This window comes from Alligator sinensis, unplaced genomic scaffold (assembly GCF_000455745.1).
Source record: "Alligator sinensis unplaced genomic scaffold, ASM45574v1 scaffold534_1, whole genome shotgun sequence".
NCBI lineage: Eukaryota > Metazoa > Chordata > Crocodylia > Alligatoridae > Alligator > Alligator sinensis.
In genome coordinates, this window is record NW_005842050.1 from 427,931 (window position 1) to 450,241 (window position 22,311).

Genomic DNA, 22,311 nt, shown 5'->3' on the forward strand with positions numbered 1-22,311 from the left:
TCCAGTTACCAGTTTTTGTGGTTTTTTTAAATATCTCATTTTGATTGCATAGCAACAACACTAATCTATAGTGAGAAAACTTCATATTTCAAACTGAAACAACCGAAAGTTTTAAAAACCTTATTTGGAAGAAGTTAACATTGCCCCAACTGGTAACAGCTTTCTCTAACTGAAAATTAATTTCCACTAAACTAGCTACTACAAATAAATTAGAGTATCAAGCCCACTGCATCCAAAGTGAAGATTATCCCTGTGTTTATCCCGTTCTCCGAGTCATAAAACATGCTTCTCTTTTAAGCTATCAAAGAAGCAGTAAGGTAATACTGTAGTACTGAGAGGGAAAAAAGTGACTCAGTTAAGTATTTGGAATACAGTCAAAATACTTCAACAGCAAGCAGCTTTTATAAAAGTATTTTTAATAAATCAATGGATTTAAGTTGAACATGATAGCTTGTTGTCATGTCAAGGTAACAAAAGTCAAAATTCTTTGAATTTTATACAAATACTATGAATTACAGTAAACTTGTATTCAAGTTTACAAAAATATGTGTCATTGAAGATTGAACACCTTGTAACCAACTTTTAACAGTGAAAATTCCCATGTATCAACTGTGATTAGAATTGCATTGCTAGTTTTAAAATTTAATCCAACTGCATTTTTACCAAACTATTCTGAAGTTCTTGGTGCACACTGACAGCATATTGATTGTTTTGGCTTGCTGAACAAAATAAAATGGCATCTTAAATAAATAAAGATTTTCATAATTAAAGAAAATACAGCACGTATCAAAAGTAGTACCTTACAGAAAATCAAAGGATGAGAAAGTAAACAGAGTAGAACCCTGAAGCAGTGACTTATTTTTCTACCCGTTTTGTGATGGAAAAACTCCTCAAGTGTCCAGCATTCTCGCAGCATTTTGGAGTGGTCTAGTCCTAGCACAGTGTGGTCATTAGTAGACTAAAAGTGTCATCCCCTGCTTGACAGTAATGCTGGTGAAAAGTAACTTGCACTATTGCTAACAAATGAGAGCAACCGCTGGCAGGGTGGTTTCTTTTAGGCATCAAGTGGAGACTGAGTTAACAGCCCGTGATCATCATAAGCTATGGTACCATCACCTCATGATACAATAGGGAATAGGCTTCAGGGTTCAGAAGTCAGTTCCTTCATACATTTTATAAATGAATGGATGGCTTGAAATAAACATCACAACATAAAGACATTTTCTTCACTTATACAGCTACAGATAAAACGAGCATTGTTTGTAACAAACTTTCCAGTCTGCTTTATAAAAAATATTCTTTGTTTTACTACTTCTAAATAAAAACTGTGCTGTGATCTGTCATTTTGTTTCTTGCATTGTACATGCTGTAAGTTGCGTCTGTTTAGGAAAGTGTAGAGGTTTGTGACATAGCACTCTGGATAGCTCAGAAGCCTAAAAATCTGATTTTGGTACATAAAGGTTAGGTAGCAATGAAAACTAGTGTCTCTCCAAAACCTAAGAAAAGCTACAGTACATTGCTAGATTTAAAATTCATCAGTGGCCTCAACCCTGAGCTGAAGAGTAAGGACCTGCCTTGGCCAAGGGGCTTAAGTAATTTTACCACCTCCGTTCTACAGCTGAGGCAGAAACAGCATCTACATGCTATTGTCTTAAGTGTATGTAGCATTCAATTTACTTCCATTTATCTTTGATAACTGACTGGATGACTGACCACCACATTCATTTTCAATGAGGAAAGTTAGACTGAACTTTACTCAGAATTTCCTATGAAAATAAATCTGTGTGGAAAGTCAATACATCTGCTTCTGATGACTAAGCACACTTCAACTAGCAACCAAGGGAAACTGGAATTACCATAGATTTAATAAGCAATCTCGAATATCCACTTGTTATTTATCCAAAGATTTAGTAAATACGTAACAAGAAACTACTCATTTAAGTAAGACGTCATAATACCTTGTGTTATTCCTAGAAACAGCCTCATTTGGTATCTAGTTTGATTTCTTAGAACTGAACACACATTTAACAAGCTATTTTACCTGGCTTCTTTTTCCCCTCTCCACTTTACTACATTACCTCAAAAGAAAAACCCAATGTTTTGTTAAGCAATTACAGTTTGTTTGCAAATTGTTTACTAGTGGGCCCAAATGACCTGCTACGGAAGCCAGCAACAACATTTTCACCAACTTCGACAGGAATCAGTGGGACCATCATGGAGGCTGTGTAGAGAACACAGCCTAATCTGCACTTGTGAGAGCTTAAGTGGCACTGCTTGCCTAAGGTTGATATTCATAACCTACAGCATTATCTCCTCTCACCAACTGAGAGCTTGATTGATAGCAGAATCTACTGAGTCAGCATTTTTCTCTTAGGTTATTAAAACACCCTTATTTTAAAACCACAAATATTTCACTTAGTGAACATAGCAACAGACAAATAAAACTTTTTAAGAATTGTTTGAGTTTTGTAATACAGATTTCTGTCTGAGCTGCTCATTTTAAAAATGGTGTTCTGGTTGTTTTAGGGGTTTTTTTTTTTTTTAAATAGTTCTCTGAAAGATCCTTAAGGCAGCAAATCCTATAAAAATCAGAAGCTCACGCCCAGGTTTGTGCTATTATGGTTTTATAGGCACAGCAGAACCTTACCACATCTGTGGAGATGGCTAGAAGAGCCGTTGTAAAGTTACTATTTAATTCTAAAAAACATGTAGGTGAACAGTACAAGAGTAAGGCATTTCATATTATTCTCCAATTACAATCATGTACCAACAAACTGTCATAGTTTCCAAAATAATGAAATCTTGGATCTGCTAGCCTGAGAAGCATAATGATAATTTGTAGATTCATGGGGTTCTGCTGTGTAAATATGCACGTGCATATGTAACCTTCATGTTTCTTGCCTTCACTGCATTTGACAAACAAGTTAATGCCATAGATGGAGATACAGAAAATCAAATATTCTCTATAATATTTTTGCAGTTGTACAAGAATCTTGCGGACAAGAATTCGCATTTTGTTTTCAGGAGGTAGGGATTATTACAAAAAGCTCAAGCAGAACTGTGAATACAAGGAGTATTGCCTTTCCCAACCCCTAAGCAAGTCTTGTATTACATTGTTTCAATGGTACATAAATGAAAGAAAGGGAATCTATAAAGCAACTCAAAGTATCAACTTGCTTAATTGAGATAAAGTTAAATAAACTAAGCAGTGCAATTTAATGAGTTTGTTCAAACCAAAATGACTTTCTATATGCCTGCTTCAAACAAGATTTAATGGAGGAAGAAGGTGTAGCATCTATTAAAACTAAGAAATGAGTGTGCAGGGGTAAATGCATCACGTAATGAAATATAAACTTCCTTCCATATGTGCAAAAATCTACAACTTAGTTAACATAGAGGTCATACTTTCAGTAACATCTCAGTTACTCCCTATAGCCTACATTCTACTTCTTTATTGTAGCCCCTTTAAGTATATAGTACCCTGTTCACAGACATAGTGTTCAGCAATTTCTGGCAACCATCAGAAGTTGAAAGTTTGCCTGCCTAAATCATGAAGACTTCAGGCAAAATTTATCCCCAGCATGACTCCACTGCTTTGGATTTGGGTTACACCAGGGATGAACTGAGCTCTGAATTTCTCTTCTTTCATGGTGGCAGGAGTCCATACTGGACTTGTAAACAGCAGTACACAATACTGTAAACAAATAACTTAAGTTTTGCTTTATATAAGATCTGCTATGTAAATCCAATTTTTGACAACTAGGTGAAAATGAAAAGGGTGGCTTCACACAAGATCCTTCCCCTTTCTCCCAGCGATTCTTTTCACTGCATTATATAATCCTGAGCTGAAATAACAAGAATTGGAGAGAGCCATTTTTGCATACAAAAGGAATGTTTAGAATCAGCTCTCTGATGTTCTGTAACGACGTCAGGTGCTGGAGATATTAAAACAGAAATGTTTTGACCCATCTGTTACTTTGAGGAAAGATTTATGGTCTGGCATGACGTCCAGTTCTAGACCCAGATGCTGAGCTCGACAGGACAGCTGATGCTGCTGCATCCTCTGCTTCCTCCAGATCATCCTCCAGCTCCTGGCTTACACTAGATTGCAGTGCTGCAGGAGTCAGCCATTCCTTCGGCAGGCAGCTTTGGAGAAATGGTATACAAGAGCTGAAGTAGGCAAGGCGATTCACCCACCGTGGAATCTCTTTCCCACATAAAATCTGGGAAGAAATAATATTGGTATTCACATTATAAATTAATTACTAACAGACTGAAGTAGACAGACTGCTGTACAGAAAACCGAAATCTGGAATATCCTAATTACAGTATGCTAATGGCTTAGCCAGCAGTCGGCAGCGCTTTCTGGTGGTGGGCTAGAATGACTCTGCTCAGGTGCAAAGTAGGCTGACACTAGGACCTGGCCACATCTGCCATTTCTCTGGCATATCTGCCACTACCACCCAGCTGCAGCATGGCATGGGCAAAACCCCCCTGCTGCCAAATCCTTCCCACCTTACTGAGGTGTGGCACAGGCAAAGTCCTCCACTGCCAACACCTCAGCTTCCCAGACCATGAACTGCTGACCCCTGGTTTATGCCATGGTCAACAAAACTACACATGTTAAAGAAAATAAGTGTGTTTTAAGACAACTATTATTGACAATAATGTTCCTGAGCAAGAACCAACGCATTTACTTAATGTTCCTGAGACTTGCATATTGCTTAGAAAGAAAGCAGTTACGAGTCTGCAAGGTTGGACAAGCATTCAAGCAAATCCAATCGACCCAACCATCACCCAATCTACCCAAAGACAAAAAGAGGGAGGGGATCCAAATAAAAAAGCACTAAAATGACAAGATGGTATACACAATTCCTCATGAGCTGTTATCTCTTTAAAGCAGAAACTGAAGGAGAAAAAGCTTGCTTCAAGTAGACAATACATAAAACCATGCTGAGTTCACCAAACAAAATACTCGAGAACAAATGCAGCTGGGCAGAGTGATCATCCTATCATTTAAAGCCATGATCATGCATTGCCTCATTCACTGCAGACTAAATATTTCACAGTACAAGAGGCAGATGCCTAAATGTTCTAATACATTAAAAAATTGTACATCTTCCATATTTAGTGTGAATGGTAGCATTTCATAAGAAAGCACATAGCTGCTGCCAACTATGTTACACTGAATATGCATTTTATTGTAAATTTAATAAATTTTTACTTTTGCTTTCAATGACAGATTCCTGTTTTACTCACTGCACATTGTCTTGACTGTCCAATTCTGGTTTTGCTTAGTTTAATGTAAAATCAGAAGGAAGTGAATTGCTATCAGGAGATTTGTCTTCATTTACACTGTTAACTAACTAGCATTATATTCTCAGCAATTAAATCCTGATTTCTATTAAGTATCTGCCTTATTCACAGCACTGACTGGGACAAGAATGCAAAAGAAATATTATCATCACTTAAGAGAACTGTATGGTATTCTTGGCCTTTGGAAATAAATGGCAGAATTCCTGTTTCTTCCCCTGACTCCCTCCCCCACTTTTTAATAAATAAAGTCAGTAATAAAAAGTTCCATGAAGGTTCACATTGAATAAATACTCTTTTTTGAAGATAAATATTTTACTTCTAATAAAAGCTAAGTGTTAATTTAAATATCATTAAAAGGCATTATGAAACAGCGGAAACAAATTATTTTAGAGTAAGATTCCAGAAACCGTCCCAGCTCTGGTCTCTGTGCAACAACTGTGCTTATATGTACGGTGTGGGGGGAGAGAAACAAGAAACTACTCTATTGAAGTGGATTTACAAAACTTGTTTAAAGCAAGAAGACTGCCATAGAGAGGATAATGGCTTAGGTCTTGCTTACAAGTGGCCAACTGATATTACAGAATTAGATTCAAGATCATTTGTACAAGTAGATTCCAAACGGTTTGTTATTCTGGAACAGAGATTACTAGTAAACTGTGAAACTATTTAAATTGGATTTTGCATGTTTGAGAATTCACTTAAAGAGAGGTCTGTTCTATTTTCATCAATGAGCTCCGCACAAGACAAAGCACAGCACCCCAACATGTGTTGTAAAGTTGCATAACAGTCAGGTAGGCAGTCTCCACCACAGGAGCTTTGTCTTACTTTTAAGAAGAAAAGAGCCATGTGGGGAGTATGTTAACAACATTAATTTATAGAGTTCTGTTGGTCACCAAAGTCTAGTTTTGGATACAACCCTAATTGCTAAGCAAGAATCAACGCGCTTACTTAAAGTATCAGAAAAATATAAAGCAAAAAATAAAATATACACAATCGGCAGGACAGGAAAATGCTGTCCATCTATTCAGTTTTACAGAAAAGCTAAAGTCCACATTTGTTTACCTCAGATAAAGCTGAAGAAAAGTGATTGCAGTTTTTGTGCATTAAATGGTAGGCATTTCCTTTAAATTCTTTCCCAAGCTCATCCACAATTTTTTCTATGTCATCTTCCATGAAGTCGGTACTGCCTAGAACTACTGCTTCTCTAAAAACAAACGAAGATATCAGAAGATGACAATTCTTATGGCAGGTGCTCAACCTCCAGCCCATGGGCCAAATCCAGCCCACAGATCCATGGCGTCTGGCCTGCAGGGTTACCCACGGGTTGGAAAATTTGGTACTGGGAGAGTAGCGAAAGCAATGTGTGGCTGGATCCAGCCAAGCTTGGCCCACTACCACATAGCAGGATCAGCACCATGCCTTCTCCCTATGCATCCAGTAGGGCTAGGCTGCTCCCTCTGTCCCCCTAGCCCTTCAAGTCTGCATTGGGGTTAGGGCTGGAATAATTTGCGTCTCACCCTCCCTGCCCCTTGCAGTGTATCCTGATTGGGGCCAGGCTACCCTCTCCTCCATCTGGATCAGGGTCAGGCCACTCCCTGCTCCCCCTCACCAGGAGGCAAATCAGGATCAGGCTGCACACCCTCCACCCACCCCTCTATGGCTAGATGGGGCCCCTGCCACACCACCCCACATACCAGATCAAGCCTACTGGCTGGATCCGGCCTCTGGATGGACCTGGCACTGTCCATCTGGCTTGCAGGGCGAAAAGGTTGGGCACAAATGATCTATGACACAGAGAAGCTACTCTTCTATTGCTTATGTGCACTAAGACACTCTACATCATTAACAGTTTGGTATGGTTTCCACTCTATTCTCTTTATCTTCTCTCTCTTTCTAATCCACCCATGCAAGTTCTAGTCTTACATCTTCCACACACAATTATCCTCTAACTTACTTCATCAAATGGAACAGCAGTCTTTGCTACTCAGCTTTTTTTTAGGGTGGATGCAATTTTTGACGCCAATTTGTCTCCTAGGAGACAGCTCAGACATAGTAACAAGGCCTTGTGTTGGAGAAAGAACACAGAGCAATGAAGAAGAAATGCAAGAAGCCCCTAAGGGTAGAATTTCTCAACTTTTCAGCTTGGTGACCATTTATTCAAAGTAAAAGTTATCCACAATTTCCTTACATTTACTCTGAAAGGGAAAAGTTATTCATGGATAACAAAAATAAGTATATTTAATTGTATGTTTTAAGAGGCTAACAGAATAGTTAACCTTAAAAAGTTTGGGTGTATGACAAGGGGACTGTATTTTTTCCCCAGAGTCTTGCAACTGTCGTCCCTACTTGTCTTCCATGACCCTGATAGAAGCTGAGAACAACCCAGATGGTCTGAAATCCAGGGGTTTTATTATATCTGTCTAAACCTTAAGAGTTAGTACAAGACAAAGTATATTAGTCAAAATCATGAGGACAATATCTTCCTTACTTAAATTTAAATGTTTCTCCTAGTTCAGCAGCATTTCCTGGAGAAATTTCAAATATGCCAGAAAAAGGGTAAGGATGACCACCATAAGCAAATTCTGAAAGAGAAAATACAGGATTTAATAATAGCAGCACAAGTCCAGATGTGTAGCGTTAAACTAATGAATGGGCAATTTCCACTTGCCATTAGGATCGTAAGCGGGGAACCACACATTCTACTTGTAAGAACTAAAACAAAGTGCTATCAGTGAATGCTTAAGTAGACAATTTTGACTAAGGAAAGAAAATGAGAACTTCCACAAAACACGCTTTCTATATCAATATTAATTTGCTCATATTAAACTTGTACCACTATACAAAACATGACATGCAAAAGAAATGATTTCCCAACCTCATCAATGCTTGTACAAATGCTTCAATTTTAAACACGTGCAGAACTGAGGACTCAAATGATCCATGCTTTAATATGCAATGTATACAAAAAAAAAGTCACGTGGCATTTGCTATTACTGTAGCAGGCAAGGCTTTTGAAATTCTTCATTTGTGGGCTTTGTTTCTTTGTCTTACTGCAATATTTAATTTCCTTTTTCTATGCTTAAACCCCACCCCCCCCGAACAAATCCAAAGGCTGAACATATTATCTGCTGGCATGAACATAGATAATTAAGGCAAACAACAACCACACACTTCAAGATTCCACATCTTTACATGAAACTCCCTTTTGTATCTTTGAGATGAGTATGCATGCCACACCCACTACATAAAGCTTTGCATTATGCTGTGGGGGAAATAAAAACCACTCAAACTCGTATTACGTCCTAGCCTAGGGCTGACTACAACCAGCTAACATGTTAAACAAGACTTGGTCTATCCAGGACAGGTATAACATCTTGATGAACAATTTAAAAAACTAACTTACAAACAGCACTCTTTGAATTCATTTTTGGGCTTGCTCCTGAAAACGTACCCTGTGATGCTGCTCTGTATGTTGATTATGGGTAGCCAAGTATCTAACCAGGATAATTTTTTAGTAACGTGGGGTGTGTCTGAACTAGGGCATTAAGTTGTAAGAAGTACCATATTTACCCGAATCCAAGATAACTTCAAATTTAAGATAACCCCAAATAATTAGAGATTGTATACATGGAAAATTATAAATGTGTTACAACTTTCAATATACAGAATCTAATTAGTGGAAGGTAGTCTTAAATTCGTCCCCCACCCCCAGGAGTGGGAGGGTGGGGTTGAGGGGCCAGAGCCCCTACGCCCCTTGTTCTTCTGTGTCTGTACCTCCCCCCCCAGGCACCTGCCACCTGCTCCTCTGTGCCTCTCCCCTGCTGCCTGCCCTACTGTACCTGACAGTACAATCCTTTTCTTAGATATGAGTAGATACAGTATTGTATCTTCCATCAACTCTTCAAACTTGTATGGTAATTAATTTTTCATGTGTTATTCAAAATTTTAATTGGATTACCCGAAACTATCAAAAATGAAACAGTTTCACTAAGGGCATGGACACAAACTCCTGGAGCCCTTTCAGGAGAACCTTTCAATAGGGCAGCAGCTGGCAAGTTCTAATTGTTGTATGTGAACAAGCTGAGAATTATTCAAATGCACTGCTCCAATTTTAACACTCCTGAGGTGGTCATATGTCCACACCCTAGTAACATCTATCATTTTACTTTGGACAATATGCACTGGAAATTATACATCTATTCTAAAGCTGTTTTAATGTAGTAGGAGAAGATTAAAGTAAAAATGTTTTAGGGGTTACTTTTAAAAGCACACCAGTTTGGTTCTTTTAAGGACATGCATCACATTGGACTATTCCCTGTTTAGCAAAAATCTTTAGGTGCCATCTTCAAAAGAGGGGGAATTTGGACATTTTTGTAAATGTACTTATGCAGAAAGCAAAGCATCTTTTTAAAGGTTATACCATCAAATACAAACTTATTAACTGGGATCCAAAAAAGAGAGCACCATTAGAAACTGACACACACATTTCAATTCCTAACATATTCTTGCCTGTAATCTTAGGTGATCTTGAACAGAAGTGCAATTCTACCATTCACACTAAATGTGAAAAATGTCTAATGCTGGTGGGAGACTGAAGGAAATGTATGACTGTACTAGCCTCAACAAGAAGCAATATATAGAAACCCAAATAGGAACTACCAAAGCTGATTGAGGTGATTATACTGATATGACTGACATTTAAGTCTGATTCAGGGTAAGAACATAAAAATGGTAAACAAGAGGCAGAGAGAATTTCCCCTCCCATTGATGACACACATGAAGAATGCTTTTCAGTAGAGATAAAGAATAATTAAGATAGAGTATATCTAAGTTTCCTACACATACATACCTCTACCGTACACCTCTATTCCTGAATGGAAGACTCCAATGCCAAGGGAAGAGGTATATTCATTCATCCAATACTGAAAAAAAGAAAGACAACTACAATGAGTTTCCAGAAAAAGCTTTGGTAACAAAATGAATTATGTCCAAAATACTGAAGTGTAACAGTTAATAATTTAGTAACACTCCATCATCATAGTCTCTTGAAAGGAAACTATAGAGCAGGGGTGTCCAACCTTTTTGAATGTGGGGCCGGATCATGAACTTTTTATCACCCAGTGGGCTGGTAAGCCATATTCAAACACCCTCTGTCCTGGGCCAGAGAAACCCTGCCTGTGTAGCCCTACTGCACCTGCCTTTTACTGCAAGGTTCATGGTAGCTGCTGGTGAGCAGGGGCAGGAGGGACCCATTCTGCATCCAGCCAGCTACTGCCCCAGAGACTGAAGGGGAGAAATAAATAGCTCCACATCTCCATCCCCTGAGCAGTGCAGCCCCACAAGCTGGCACTGCCTGAGGGGGGCTGGAGCAAGGCGGTTGCTGCACTGCAGCCCCTCACCCGCCTGCCCGCATGGCCCCGCTCACTGTGGTGCCTGGCCACCTCCTCCCGTCCCCAGCAGCACGTGGGAATCTGGCTTCGGCTGCATGCTGCTCAGGATGGGACCGACCCGCCCGGGTTGGCACCAGCCAGCAGAGGCGGCAGTGGAGCCGTGTGCTGTTCGTGACTGACCGGCGCAGGTAGGGGAAAGTGTAGCTGAGCCCCTGCTGCTCCGGCTGGGCTCATCCTGTCCCAAGAGGCACATGGCTATTCCTCTTCCCACACACACTGTGTCGGCAATGTCAAGCTGACGCGGTGTGTGTGGGAACCTTGTCCCTTCCCCAGCCCTTCAGCAGCCATTAGGAAGCTGCTGAGGGGCAGGGGGAGGGACAAGGGGTGGGAACAAAAGTAAACGGTGTTTACTTTCGTTTCCCATCACAGCACTGCAGGCCACAGAAAATGCCTTGGTGGGCCGCATGTTGGACAAGCCTGCTATAGAGCATACCTATTTAAATTTACACTGGTGATGAAGATATGCATATGCAGTGAAGCCTATATTTCTCTCTCATGTTTGGAAGCAATCACATTTTGTCAATGTATATACCTTTTTGTTGGTGGCTACACTGCAGGTTGACTAAACTTTTCATCAACTGGAATACACACTGGAATCTACTGCAGCTGTTTTGCCCAAGCTAGTGTCTATCATGTTTTCATATTTCATGTTTCTAATGTGCCAAATAAAGAGCATTAGAAAGAATATAGTTGTACTATGTATACAGTCACCTCATCAGCTGCAACAGCTGCACATTTTTGTTTAATGCTGGAAACAGTTAAACAAGAGACACTCATGGCTCAAGAGAGGTCTTGAGTCTAGGGCAGACAAAGTATACTTTGCCTTTGAGCTCCCAGCATCAGTCAAAGTATGAGCTAAGGATGCTAAGCTGTAGGCCACTTGGTGTGCATAACATATACCGCTGTTACCACTTCACATGTCAGAATGTATTTTCTTACGTTACACATTAGGGGGCTTTATAAATCCCTTCAGTAGGTTTCCCTATAAAACAAAAAGAAAAATTTAAGTATAGAAAATCATTACAAAGAAAAACAATGTTTCCTTGGATTAAATGAGTCCTTTTCCCTCCTGCTGCTTAAGGGCCTCATTATTTTTAAAGCTAAAAGGACAGATCAAAATTCCTACTTTCTCTTATCAGCTCCTAATTCTTGAAGCAGCCTCTAAAAAGCTGATTTAAGATTCTCCTTGAAATAAGATTAACCACTCAAAAAATCCCCAGCTACTAGATAAAACATCTTGAAAGGGGTTATACAGTTTGGTTGGTAATGGAAAGTCTTTAAAATTAAGATGAGGAAATATTTTGTTGTCCTCAAAAACTCTCTCGTCCACAACAAAACCCATCACAATCTCTCAGGAGTTTTCATTTACCTGGTAACAAAACAGATCCCATTTGTGCACCTTTGGGAGCTGAGCCAAGACTGACATCAGGGTCAGCAGGCCTATCAGAATCTTGATTTAAGCAGCGTCCCCAGGTAAACTAATGTTTAACAAACTGAACAAACCCTACTGTATTTAAACAAGATGTTGACACAGCAAATGTTCTCTGATGTGAAATTGCTATTAAAACAGAACAGATACTGATAACAATGTAAAGCGTTACAAGTGTCATGCTTTTTGCTACTCTGTGCCACATAGAATTTTATGCTGTTTTACTATCGCCATAATAAATGACATTATAATGTATTCCAATCTGTTGAAGACATTCTTCTTGAAAAGCATTATTTTCCCAAAATTAAAAAGGTTGCTAAACCTTTTGATCAAGAAGAAAGCAAAAGAAACAGAACCAGGAAAATGAATAGTTAGTTCTTCAATACCTGAAGAGATCCACTGTTTTTGCCTGGAGCCCTAAACAAATCATGCTATAAAGAATTTGCATATTGTATTTCCCTGCCAGCTACAAAACATAATGCATTTTGTTCACAAAGTAGCTAGCATTACATCATCGTCAGTCCAAAATGAATGTTTATTAACTCATCTTTACTGATAAAAAATTTAAACATATGCAAAGTTGATCATTGCAGTTTTAGAGGATGCAAAAAGAAAACGAGTAAGCCATCACTATTGGCCAAAAATAAAAGGTTCCCCTGAGTAAATGTGGGATTTTTTTTTCAGACAAGGCTCTTTGGGTAAATGTGGTATCTTTTATTAGACCAACTATCTGGTCTAATAAAAGATATCACATTTACCCAAAGAGCCTTGTCTGCCTATGCCCTTAGACCAACACGGCTATAGCCAAAACCCCTGAAACATGGAAAATATCAGTTTTTTCAAACACAGGACAGAGCATAGGCGTCTTAAAACAAGGACCTCAAAACTTTTTAATCTTTTAAGGTTTAACAATATTTCCACACTACATTTCAGAACAAACTCTGCAGCAGTGAGTAGATGCTTTGACACACATGACAATCTTCATCAAACCAAAGGAATTTAAATAACCTCTCATATTAACACATCAGTTTACAATATTTGTCAATGTGAAATTCTGTCCTCTACTTATCTGTTGAAATCTACGTCACCCCAAAAGTCAGTGAGATTTCAAATATATAAAACACCAAAATTTAGTTTTAAATTAGAACCTTAGCATCAAATGGAAAGAACAGCTGTGCACCAGCAGCATTTAGCAGAGATATTGGTCCATATTGGATTGGCACCAATAAAAGGAAAATTAACATTATTGGTAATTGGATCTTTTTGGCCGGTGTAGCCAATAACATCACTGATAAATGCCGTGTGCATGTGCGCAGCTGCAGCATGCACGTGGCCAGGAATGCAGCTGGGTAACATGGAGAGCAGTGTCCACCAGTAAGTCTGTGGGGGAAGGGGCATAGGGGGCAGATCAAGGCCCCCATGTGGAGGGAGGGAGTGAGGCAGGTGCTGTCCAGCCAGGGCTGGGCAGGGTGCAGGATGGAGCCATGGAAGACTTGTCCAGGGAGTGTGGGGTGGGGCTCCCTCCCACCGCTGCATGCACCTCTGGGGGAGGCATTGGTGGGCAGGGTGAGGGCAGGCTGCCTGGTGTGGGCTTGGGGCCAGAGGCTGTGCTGGCCTGTTCCTGGAGGGGGTGGGGCTGTGCTCAAGGCAGGTGGGGACAGTGCTGAATGGGGGAGCTACGGGTGGGCGACAGCCAGGCCAAAATTTGCCGTCACCCTCTCTCCCAGTGCTGCTGCTACTTGCACCACCCCCACCCACCCCAAGTGCAGCCCTGGCCCAGACCCTGACCCCAAGCCTGCAGCATGCCCTCACCCCATGCACAAATCTGGGGGGTACATGCCCCCATACCTCCCCCAGAGGTGTGCGCAGCAGTAAGAAGCTGCCCCTCTTCCCTGCCCCCCCCCAGATGAGTTGCCCATGACTCCATCCCATGCCCTGCCCCACTCTGGCTGGGCAGCGTCTGCCTGTCCCACTCCCTCCCTCACCATAGGGGGCCTCAACCTGACACCCCATGTCCTTTCCTTCCCACAGACTTACTGGCCAGATGCTACTCTCCAAGCTGCCAGGCTGCATATCGGCTATTGGATTGGTATCAGCTGATATGGCTGGTTAATAATTGGCCATTGGTATCGGCCAAAAAAATCTTTATCGGTGCTCCCCTAGTATTTAGATACCTATAAACACCACTACTTTAATACATTTTAAAGGCTTTCATTTATATCAGGAAGCATCAAAGCTTGCCCTACTCCTGCCAGAAAAATCAGGAAGATAAATTCCAATTCAGAAAAATACAATTTAAATTCACCCCTAAATCAAGACTTGAGACAGAAAACAGGATTGGGATTCAGAGGAAGAGTACTGTAGTCCCCCTGGAAAGCTTGTGTGTGTGGCACAGCTGTAGATGGGTTAGGAAGCACAGCTGTAGAAAGCAGAGGAAGGGGCTTCAGAGTAGCACCTGGAGAGAATGTAGAGCTTTTTGGCACCTGCCAAAAAAGTCAGATCCCACTGCCATATTTTTTTACCAACTTTTTTGCTTGCATTTAATACTCCTATAAAAACAAATCAATCCAGAGTGATTAAAAACTTAGTTATGAAGAAAAACAGGATGCTTAATTTAGGATTTTTTTTTTCAATAAAAAGGGCTGACAAAAATCTCAGTGGGATAAGGACAGTCTTTTCTAACTTAATGTCTGTCCTTCAGATGCAGACTTTTGCTTGTAGAGCCAGGTGCTGAGCTACACATTCCAGGGAACTGACACACAGTTCAGGAAAAGTTGATACTTTCATCAACTTTTCCTTATAACAATGAAAGCTGCAATGACCTTATGGAACTGGAACAAAAACATTTCATAAAAATAATTATTTTTTTCCAGTTGTTTTCTTGAAGGGAGAATTGACAGAAGTGGGCAGGTACTTCCCTAAAACTAAATGTCAGCTCCCAGTATCTGTATTGTAGCCCGCAAAAAAACACTGGCTTGGCAAGGAAGCATTCCTAACAAGTTTTCTACCCGTTTATCACATTTCCTATACATAAGCCATATTAAAGAAAAAAAGCTACTCTTTTATTATGTATATATTAGAGTTGTGCTGCTACTAGGTTAAGAGAAAAAAACATATAACTAGAATATCACGAATTCAATGCTATAGCTGTTTCTGTAGCTGCCTTCTTCATAGTGTCCATTAAAAAATTTAAAAGTTTTAAAATTTAAAATCTAAATTGTTAAAATTTTAGATTTGATCATTTAAGTCAGAAAATAGATAGATTATACCTCCTTATGAAAACCAACAGCTTAAGGTTCATTTAACAGAAAAAATGAAGATATTTAATTCCAGAAAAAAATACCTGCCTTTTTATTTAAAAAAAATGGAGCACAGATAGGAATTGAGTATATACTTCCTATTCATGCCTTAGAAAAATTCCTCCATAGCACTAGTATTTAAAAATCTGCTACTACTCGCACAAAAATGCACATTCTCTTTAGTTTTATCATTTAGGGACAGATAAAAAATCTCCTTTGCTAGTCACGGCCAATTCCTTGCAAAGTTTACTATACCTAAACATACTAGTACTGGTCCTATGAAGGGTTCCTAGACCTTGTAATTTTGACAGTCAGGCCTAAAAGTTACTCATCATTGTAAAACAAATTACCATTTTTCCTTTACTAATGTGGAATTTAGTGGCACTCGAATAAGAAATTCATGTCTGACACCTCCTAAAATCTGAAATTCCAATCCTTTAGACAAAATAGTAAATCTAGAGTTCTAGCTCTAATGATATAACTAGTAAAAATCATATTAAAAGGAGGCAAAGAAAAAAGTATGATAATTGAAACGATGTGTAGTGCTGCTGTTCAGTATCTTGCAACCTACTAAAGCAAGGGGTGAGAGTGGGTGCGACACCAACAGCTATCATCAAATTAGCCCTAAAGGAGGACAGTGTGTGCACGTACCTATCATAGCTGCCTGTGTAGCAGTCATGCACAATTTTTACCTGGAGGTAGTAACACCTAGTTGAGAAGCACTGACATGGCTCCATATGCATGGTTTGGATATAGCTACGTGGCTGTGTTAATAAATAGATAAACAAACAAATGGGGGACACGTACACATTTTTTTATGCTATAAAGAAAATGCCTAGAAAAGGAATATAGGGCCAAAGGGTTTGGTGGCAACTGGGAGCACATTAAGCATGCTAAGTATAATCAAACAGAGTAAGTGCCATGAGTGTGCCTCATCCTGTGCCTTGAGGGGAGAATGAGGGAAGAGAATGCAGACCTGTTCTCTTTCCCCTTCCCATTAGAGGTTGTGGTAAAAGGAAAGACTGTGTGGTATGGTACTACAAGCCAAGAGCTGTGAAAGAGAAAGCAAACACTCTGGCAAATAACTTGCCATCTCCAGAAGTGTGCTACACATGAAACAACTCCAGTCTGAAAAATTTACCTCATGAATGAAGAGAAATCGAAGAGCAGAGGAAACTTCAGATAAAACAGAGACTGGCAACTAGAGGTGCACAGATACATTGGTCCAATATCGGATCAGCACCAATATAAAGAAAATTGATTGCATCAGAAATCAGCCTGATGCGGCTGATAATTTCGCTGATAAATGCCCATGCATGTGCGCAGCCACAGCACAGCACGTAGGCAGCGAGGAGCACAGCCCGCCCAGCAGTGTGGATAGCTGCATGCAGCTGGTAAGTCTGTTGTGGTGGAAGGTGAGTGGGGAGGGAAGGGATGTGTGAGGGGGGCAGATCAATGCCCCCTGCAGTGAGGTAGGGAGGGGGCAGGGGCTGCCCAGTCGGGGTGGGGAGGGGTGCAGGAAAGAGCCGTGGCTCGTCTGGGAAGCGTGGGGCAGGGGCAGCTCCCACCGCTGTGTGCACCCCAGGAGGACATGGGGGTGTACACCCATATCTGCATGGGGGTGGGCTGCACTGGACTCTTTCCGGCGTGTGGGGGCTGCATTTGGGGCTCCAGGGCCGCGTCCCCGGCACATGGGGGCTGCGCTTGGGGCAGGTGGTGGCAGCGCTGGGAGGACGCCGGGGGGGGGTGCTATGGCGAAATTTGTGGTGGCTGCAGCCCTCCCCATAGCCCCTTTCCTAGCGCCGCTGTCGCCTGCTCCAAGCAGAGCCCTGGCCTGACCCTCCCCCCACCACACGCATGCTGGGAAGAGCCCAGCCTGGCCCTGGCCCGCAGCTGTAGCCCCCATCGTGGGCACACGCCCTCCCCCTGCCCCCCATGCCCTCCCAGGGTGCATGCAGCGGCGGGGGACACCACCCTGAACGAGTTGTGGCTCCTCCCGTGCCCCACCCCATCCAGGCAGTGCCTGCCCCAGTCCCAGCCCCTGCCCCACTCCCTCCCTTACCGCAGGGACCTTGATCTGCCCCCAACCATGCCCTTCCCTCCCCCCTCCCCATCCACCACAAGACTTACCAGCTGCACGCAGCTGTACTGGAAATCCGACTGGTATCGGCCAATATGCCTCCTTAAAAATCGGCTATCGGTATTGGCCCCCAAAATCTCAGTGCACCCCTACTGGCAACCTTTCTAGGCTGTATGCCCAAGCGACCCTAAAATACGGTAATGCCAACAAAGCAGGCAACGGTAATGTGCATCTGGGATAGGGCTCAGTTCTAGGGATGCAACGTGAGGACCAGATAGAAAACTACAAATTTGCATTTTGGTATGTTCTCTTAAATGATCTCAGTAATATTCTAAATAAAAACTATTTCCTTTTGCTATTGGCAAGTTCATCTTGAAGACAATGGATACATTTAACTGTGCTTTATGTAAGCGGGAAGAATCCATAACTACAAAATGTCATGTAACATGCCACGAAAGCACACTTAAGAGATAAACAGAGGCTTCCATTTCTTTGCACACAACCGTGGCCAGATTTAAACCATAAAACGCAGCAGTAAATCAACACAGGTCTAAGTATGAGGTTGATTCCTCCAAGTCAGTCACACATCCACTACTTCTTAAAAGGCAGTTCTAAGCTATTTTCCCAAATGAGAACATAAAGCTTCTATGAATTATAGCAGTCAATTGAATATTTGCTACTGCCACAATTTTCACTTAGCAGCATTGAAGAAATTAGTGGAGAAACCACAAAAGAACAGTTTTATACTGCATAGCTCAATGGAAAACTTCTTTCTCTATCTACTGACTCTCAAACTTGCCAGATTTTCTCGATATAGTGACAAAACCTGTGTGCAACATCTATTAAAGAGATTTTAGTTTAAGCTCTTGCTTGTAAATTGTGAACTAGTTGTGAGGGAAGTTAACTTGTAACAGCTGACGGGTGTGTAGGGGAATGTCAACTTTCCTCCTCAGTGTAGAATCTGCAATAGAAGCTAGGAAGGCAAATATTGACTAGATAGTAGTCAGATCTCTTAAAAATCTTACCATAAAAACCCCCACTCCAAAACTTTGTTTCAATAGGTGTTGATTGTCCAACAAAATACAAAGCCAATGGGGTGGACAGGGAAAGAAGAGACTTGGCAAGAACTCTATGCTTTCTTGGAGTCTGTCAAATTAACTAAAATAACTGCAGCACAGGCAGAGCTCTCCCCTCCGCCAGAGCCCCAAGTGACTGACTGTGGCATGGCATAGGAAGAATAGCCACCACTGCCAAAGGTCCATGTGCCATAGGTTGCTGCCCCTGCCCTACAGCAGTGAGTCTCACCTAGGGTGCTGTGAGATCCTTTCAGGAGTGTCTGCAGGATGTAAGCTCACACTTATTACTGCCCAGCCCCTAAGCAAGGAGGTAAGCTCAGGTCCCTGTACAAGAGGGTAAGTCTGTCCCTGCCCCACCACTCCTCCCCTGCCCCTCACCCCCAACCCACCTGCTGTGTGAGGAAGAAAATACTGTCATAAATAAGTTTTTGATAGGGGGTGCTGCTCAATTCACAAAAGTTCTGGGAAGTTGTCTCAAGGCTGAGAACCATTGCTCTACAGAAGGGGTCAGCAACGTTTTTGGGCAGAGTGCCAAAAACACCTGCAACTTCAACTTGTAAGATGTTGGCATGATGGGGCAGATGGCAGGGGAGCCATGAGGGACCCGATCCTTGTTGTGGCCACATAGCCCTGTCCCTTTCCCCACCACCCATCCAGAGGCATGCATGCCAAGCAAAATGCCTTCAAGTGCTACACTCTGACACCCGTGCCGGGAGTTGCCTACCCCTGCACTATACTATTTACTTCTGCACATGGGACATGACAGACCCTTATATTGAGAGACTGTCTGCTTTGCCTTTATGAAAGGCTACAAGGACTACTCTGAACATTTGAGACAGCTGTGCCCAGCAAAACTTGGGTCTATTACAAATGTGAAAGTTATGATCATATCAAACTTCTCTAAAGTCTTCTCTCAAGCTCTTTCACATCACTGGGAGTTCCACTCTTTGACTGAGTTAGGGCTAGGATTTATTAGCGCAACATTAGCAGATGCTAGCCATCACATTTTGAAGTCTAGATGATACAAAGCACGCTGCCTTCAACATGTGCTAAACTCAGCCTCTGCTTTTCCTCCAGTGCAGATTTACAGCTATGAAGTGTTGTATAGCGTAGAATGGCCTCATAAAAACATTACAAACCTGTCTCTTCATTAACAAGTGAATGTTTTGTAAAATGCCCACTCGCATCCAATCAACTCTCACCTCTGGTGGAGCAATGTTTCATGGAAGGAACTGAAGCACATACAACTGTGTTTTAAAAAGTTCCCAGAAAGAGAACCTGAATGCACTAGAGCCAAGCCAGTCTGTACACAGGAGACCGGGAAGGATGCCCAGTGAAGGTGTCTCTAGAGGGCTCCTCACAGAAAGGAAGTGACAGGGAAGTAAAGCAAGAGACAAGCAAGACTTCTACACTCACTGGACATAACAAAAAAATGCTGCAGTTACCCAGGAAAACAGCTCCTGTGACAAGTGGTGGCACTAAAGAAATTGGTGATAAAAATGTCACTGCCTGAAGAAGCTTCATATTTGTACCTGAAAGCTTGCAAAGAACAATTTTTCTAACTGTTTAATTGGTCTAATAAAAGATACCACATCTACCCAAAGAACTGTGACTGCCTACTTTCAGCTGTTATCAATAGAAAAGATCATACAACAATGAGTCTCAATCAGTATGCCATGGTGTCCTGGGGTGCCATGAAATACCATTCAATATTCGCACTGTTAGGTGTACAAACACCTGCATGTGATTTGGGAGATAAACCCAGACATTCAAACAGGAATCAGCAGTGTCAAAAATGTTCTGACCTGCTGTGGGATGAGTTTTGTAAAAAAAATAGAAATCACCCTGTTATTTTTCTGTCATCAAAAAAACGAGTAAAAGCTAAGAGCTGGCATTTTCCAAGGGGTACCCTCAAGTCTAACAAGCGATGACTTGAGTCTTAAAAAAACCCAAAACAAACAAAAAAAGGTTGAGAACCCCTGTCAAAGAGGATATAGCAGGGATTTTTAACCTGCAGCCTGGGAAAAAGCTGGTGGAGTCTACTCTCATTTTCCAGCATCAAAATGCACAAACAGAAGAACCACCCTTGAAATACTCCAAGGCCACATGAATGATAAGCATTACAGCCATGCAAGACAATTGTTTTTGTACGTGTACACGGAAGTTACGCACTCCCAAAGGAAAAGGAAGGGAGAGGCACCAAAAGGGTGCGTGGGAATGGCCCCTAAAACGCTCTTTTATTACACTGTGCCCATGCCAGGATGGTTTACAGCCTAGTCTGAACTTTCAAACTTTCAAAATACCTGGAACCCATTCATGGCACTTCTGCTGCCAACACCTCCACCCCCTTATCCTAAAGGCTGAGTGTGGGGCCAGGCAACTCAACCAGGTAATGGTGCTATACCACTGCCCAGCCCACTCTGTCATGACCTCCAGTCTGTGGGCCATATGTGCATGGTAGGCTGTATGCAGCATGGGCAGTATGTAACATGGGCTGTATCATGACATGGCCCAAGCTGAACCTATGTAGCAATGACATGAGCTAAGCACGTGCTGTAGACTGTGGGGATAAAATGTACTAATATAACACAGGCAAATGGAAATGGCTTGGCATAGTACCAAAGCATAAGCAAATATGGAAAACACAGTGTCACGGATATAATTGTGGTTAAACCATGCCTGTTCAGACTTCCCCGAAACTCAGTGAAAAGGAGGATCCAACTCAACAAAAGTCCCTGAGGGAACAGAGAAGCCTGGCCAGTGGACCTGTTCTTCCCTCAAATCCAAGGCTACATCCGTACGGTCTTTATTAATGCAAATACAGCTGTGCTGTTGCCTGTCCTAATAAAGTTTCTGAGTTGTGACTAGAACAGCCTCACTGGTCATCAGCCTTGCTCTCTACCCTGCTCGGAGTCACAAGTCAGGCTCCAGGCTGAACCCAGGGACCCATGCAGAGCAGACCCACCCCTGGGGCACCTCAGCCCAGCGGGGGTGCTCTCCCAGGAGCAGGCAGGAGCTACACTGGGAGCCCAAAGGCATGTTAGAAGCAGCCAAGCACTGGGAAGGAGGAAAGGTGCCCATCTTGGCTGGCAGAGGACCAGCAAGGCACCGCTGCCCTCCAGTCACCAGAGGGGAAGGAAATGTGGTGGTGTGCGCACACGGCTCTCCCCTCATTCCCTCTAGAGGGAAGCGACTCTCCTCCTCTATTCGGCACTGCTGAGGCCACACCTGGAGTCCGGTGTCCAGATTTGGGCCCCGCTACAGAAAGGACGCGGACAAGTCAGGAGGGCAATGAAAATGATGAGGGGGCTGGGGGACATGACTGCTGAGGAGAGGCTGAGGGCACAGGGCTTATTTAGTCTGGAGAGGAGGGCAGAGGGGGACATTTAACAGCAGCCTGGAAGCGGGGTGGCTCTCAGTGGCCGCAGGAGGGAAGTTGAGGTCAGACCTGAGGAGAAACTTTCTCACTAGGAGGAGGCAGGAAGCCCAAGCACCCCCCCCCCCCCCCCCCCCCCAACCCCCGGGGCTGCGCTCTCCATCCCCGCAGCTTCCCCGGCTCGGCCCGGGCCAGGCGCCCTCCCGGCCCCGCTCCCAGCGCAGGCCCGAGCCCCGCAACCCGCGCCGCAACAGGTGCCGGTGCCGCCGCCGCCCCACGCACCAT

The 22,311-nt window shown here is 42.5% G+C and overlaps 1 protein-coding gene across 2 annotated transcripts; it reads right to left on the reverse strand.

Annotated features, from left to right (window-relative positions):
- Nucleotides 1–379: 379 nt before the first annotated feature.
- On the reverse strand, nt 380–13,563 carry DESI2 (desumoylating isopeptidase 2). Of its 2 annotated transcripts, none has more exons than XM_014519583.2 (5): nt 11,706–13,531; nt 10,166–10,238; nt 7,805–7,898; nt 6,379–6,520; nt 380–4,223 (listed from the first exon to the last, which is right to left on the reverse strand). In XM_014519583.2, exons 1-5 carry the CDS (start codon nt 11,712–11,714, stop codon nt 3,990–3,992), a joined length of 552 nt encoding a protein of 183 aa, XP_014375069.2. In that variant the 5' UTR covers nt 11,715–13,531; the 3' UTR covers nt 380–3,989. The 2 variants fall into 2 exon arrangements, with proteins under 2 accessions (XP_014375069.2, XP_025059038.1); XM_025203253.1 differs by having other exon boundaries at nt 4,018–4,146; nt 11,706–13,563.
- Between the last annotated feature and the right edge of the window lie 8,748 nt (nt 13,564–22,311).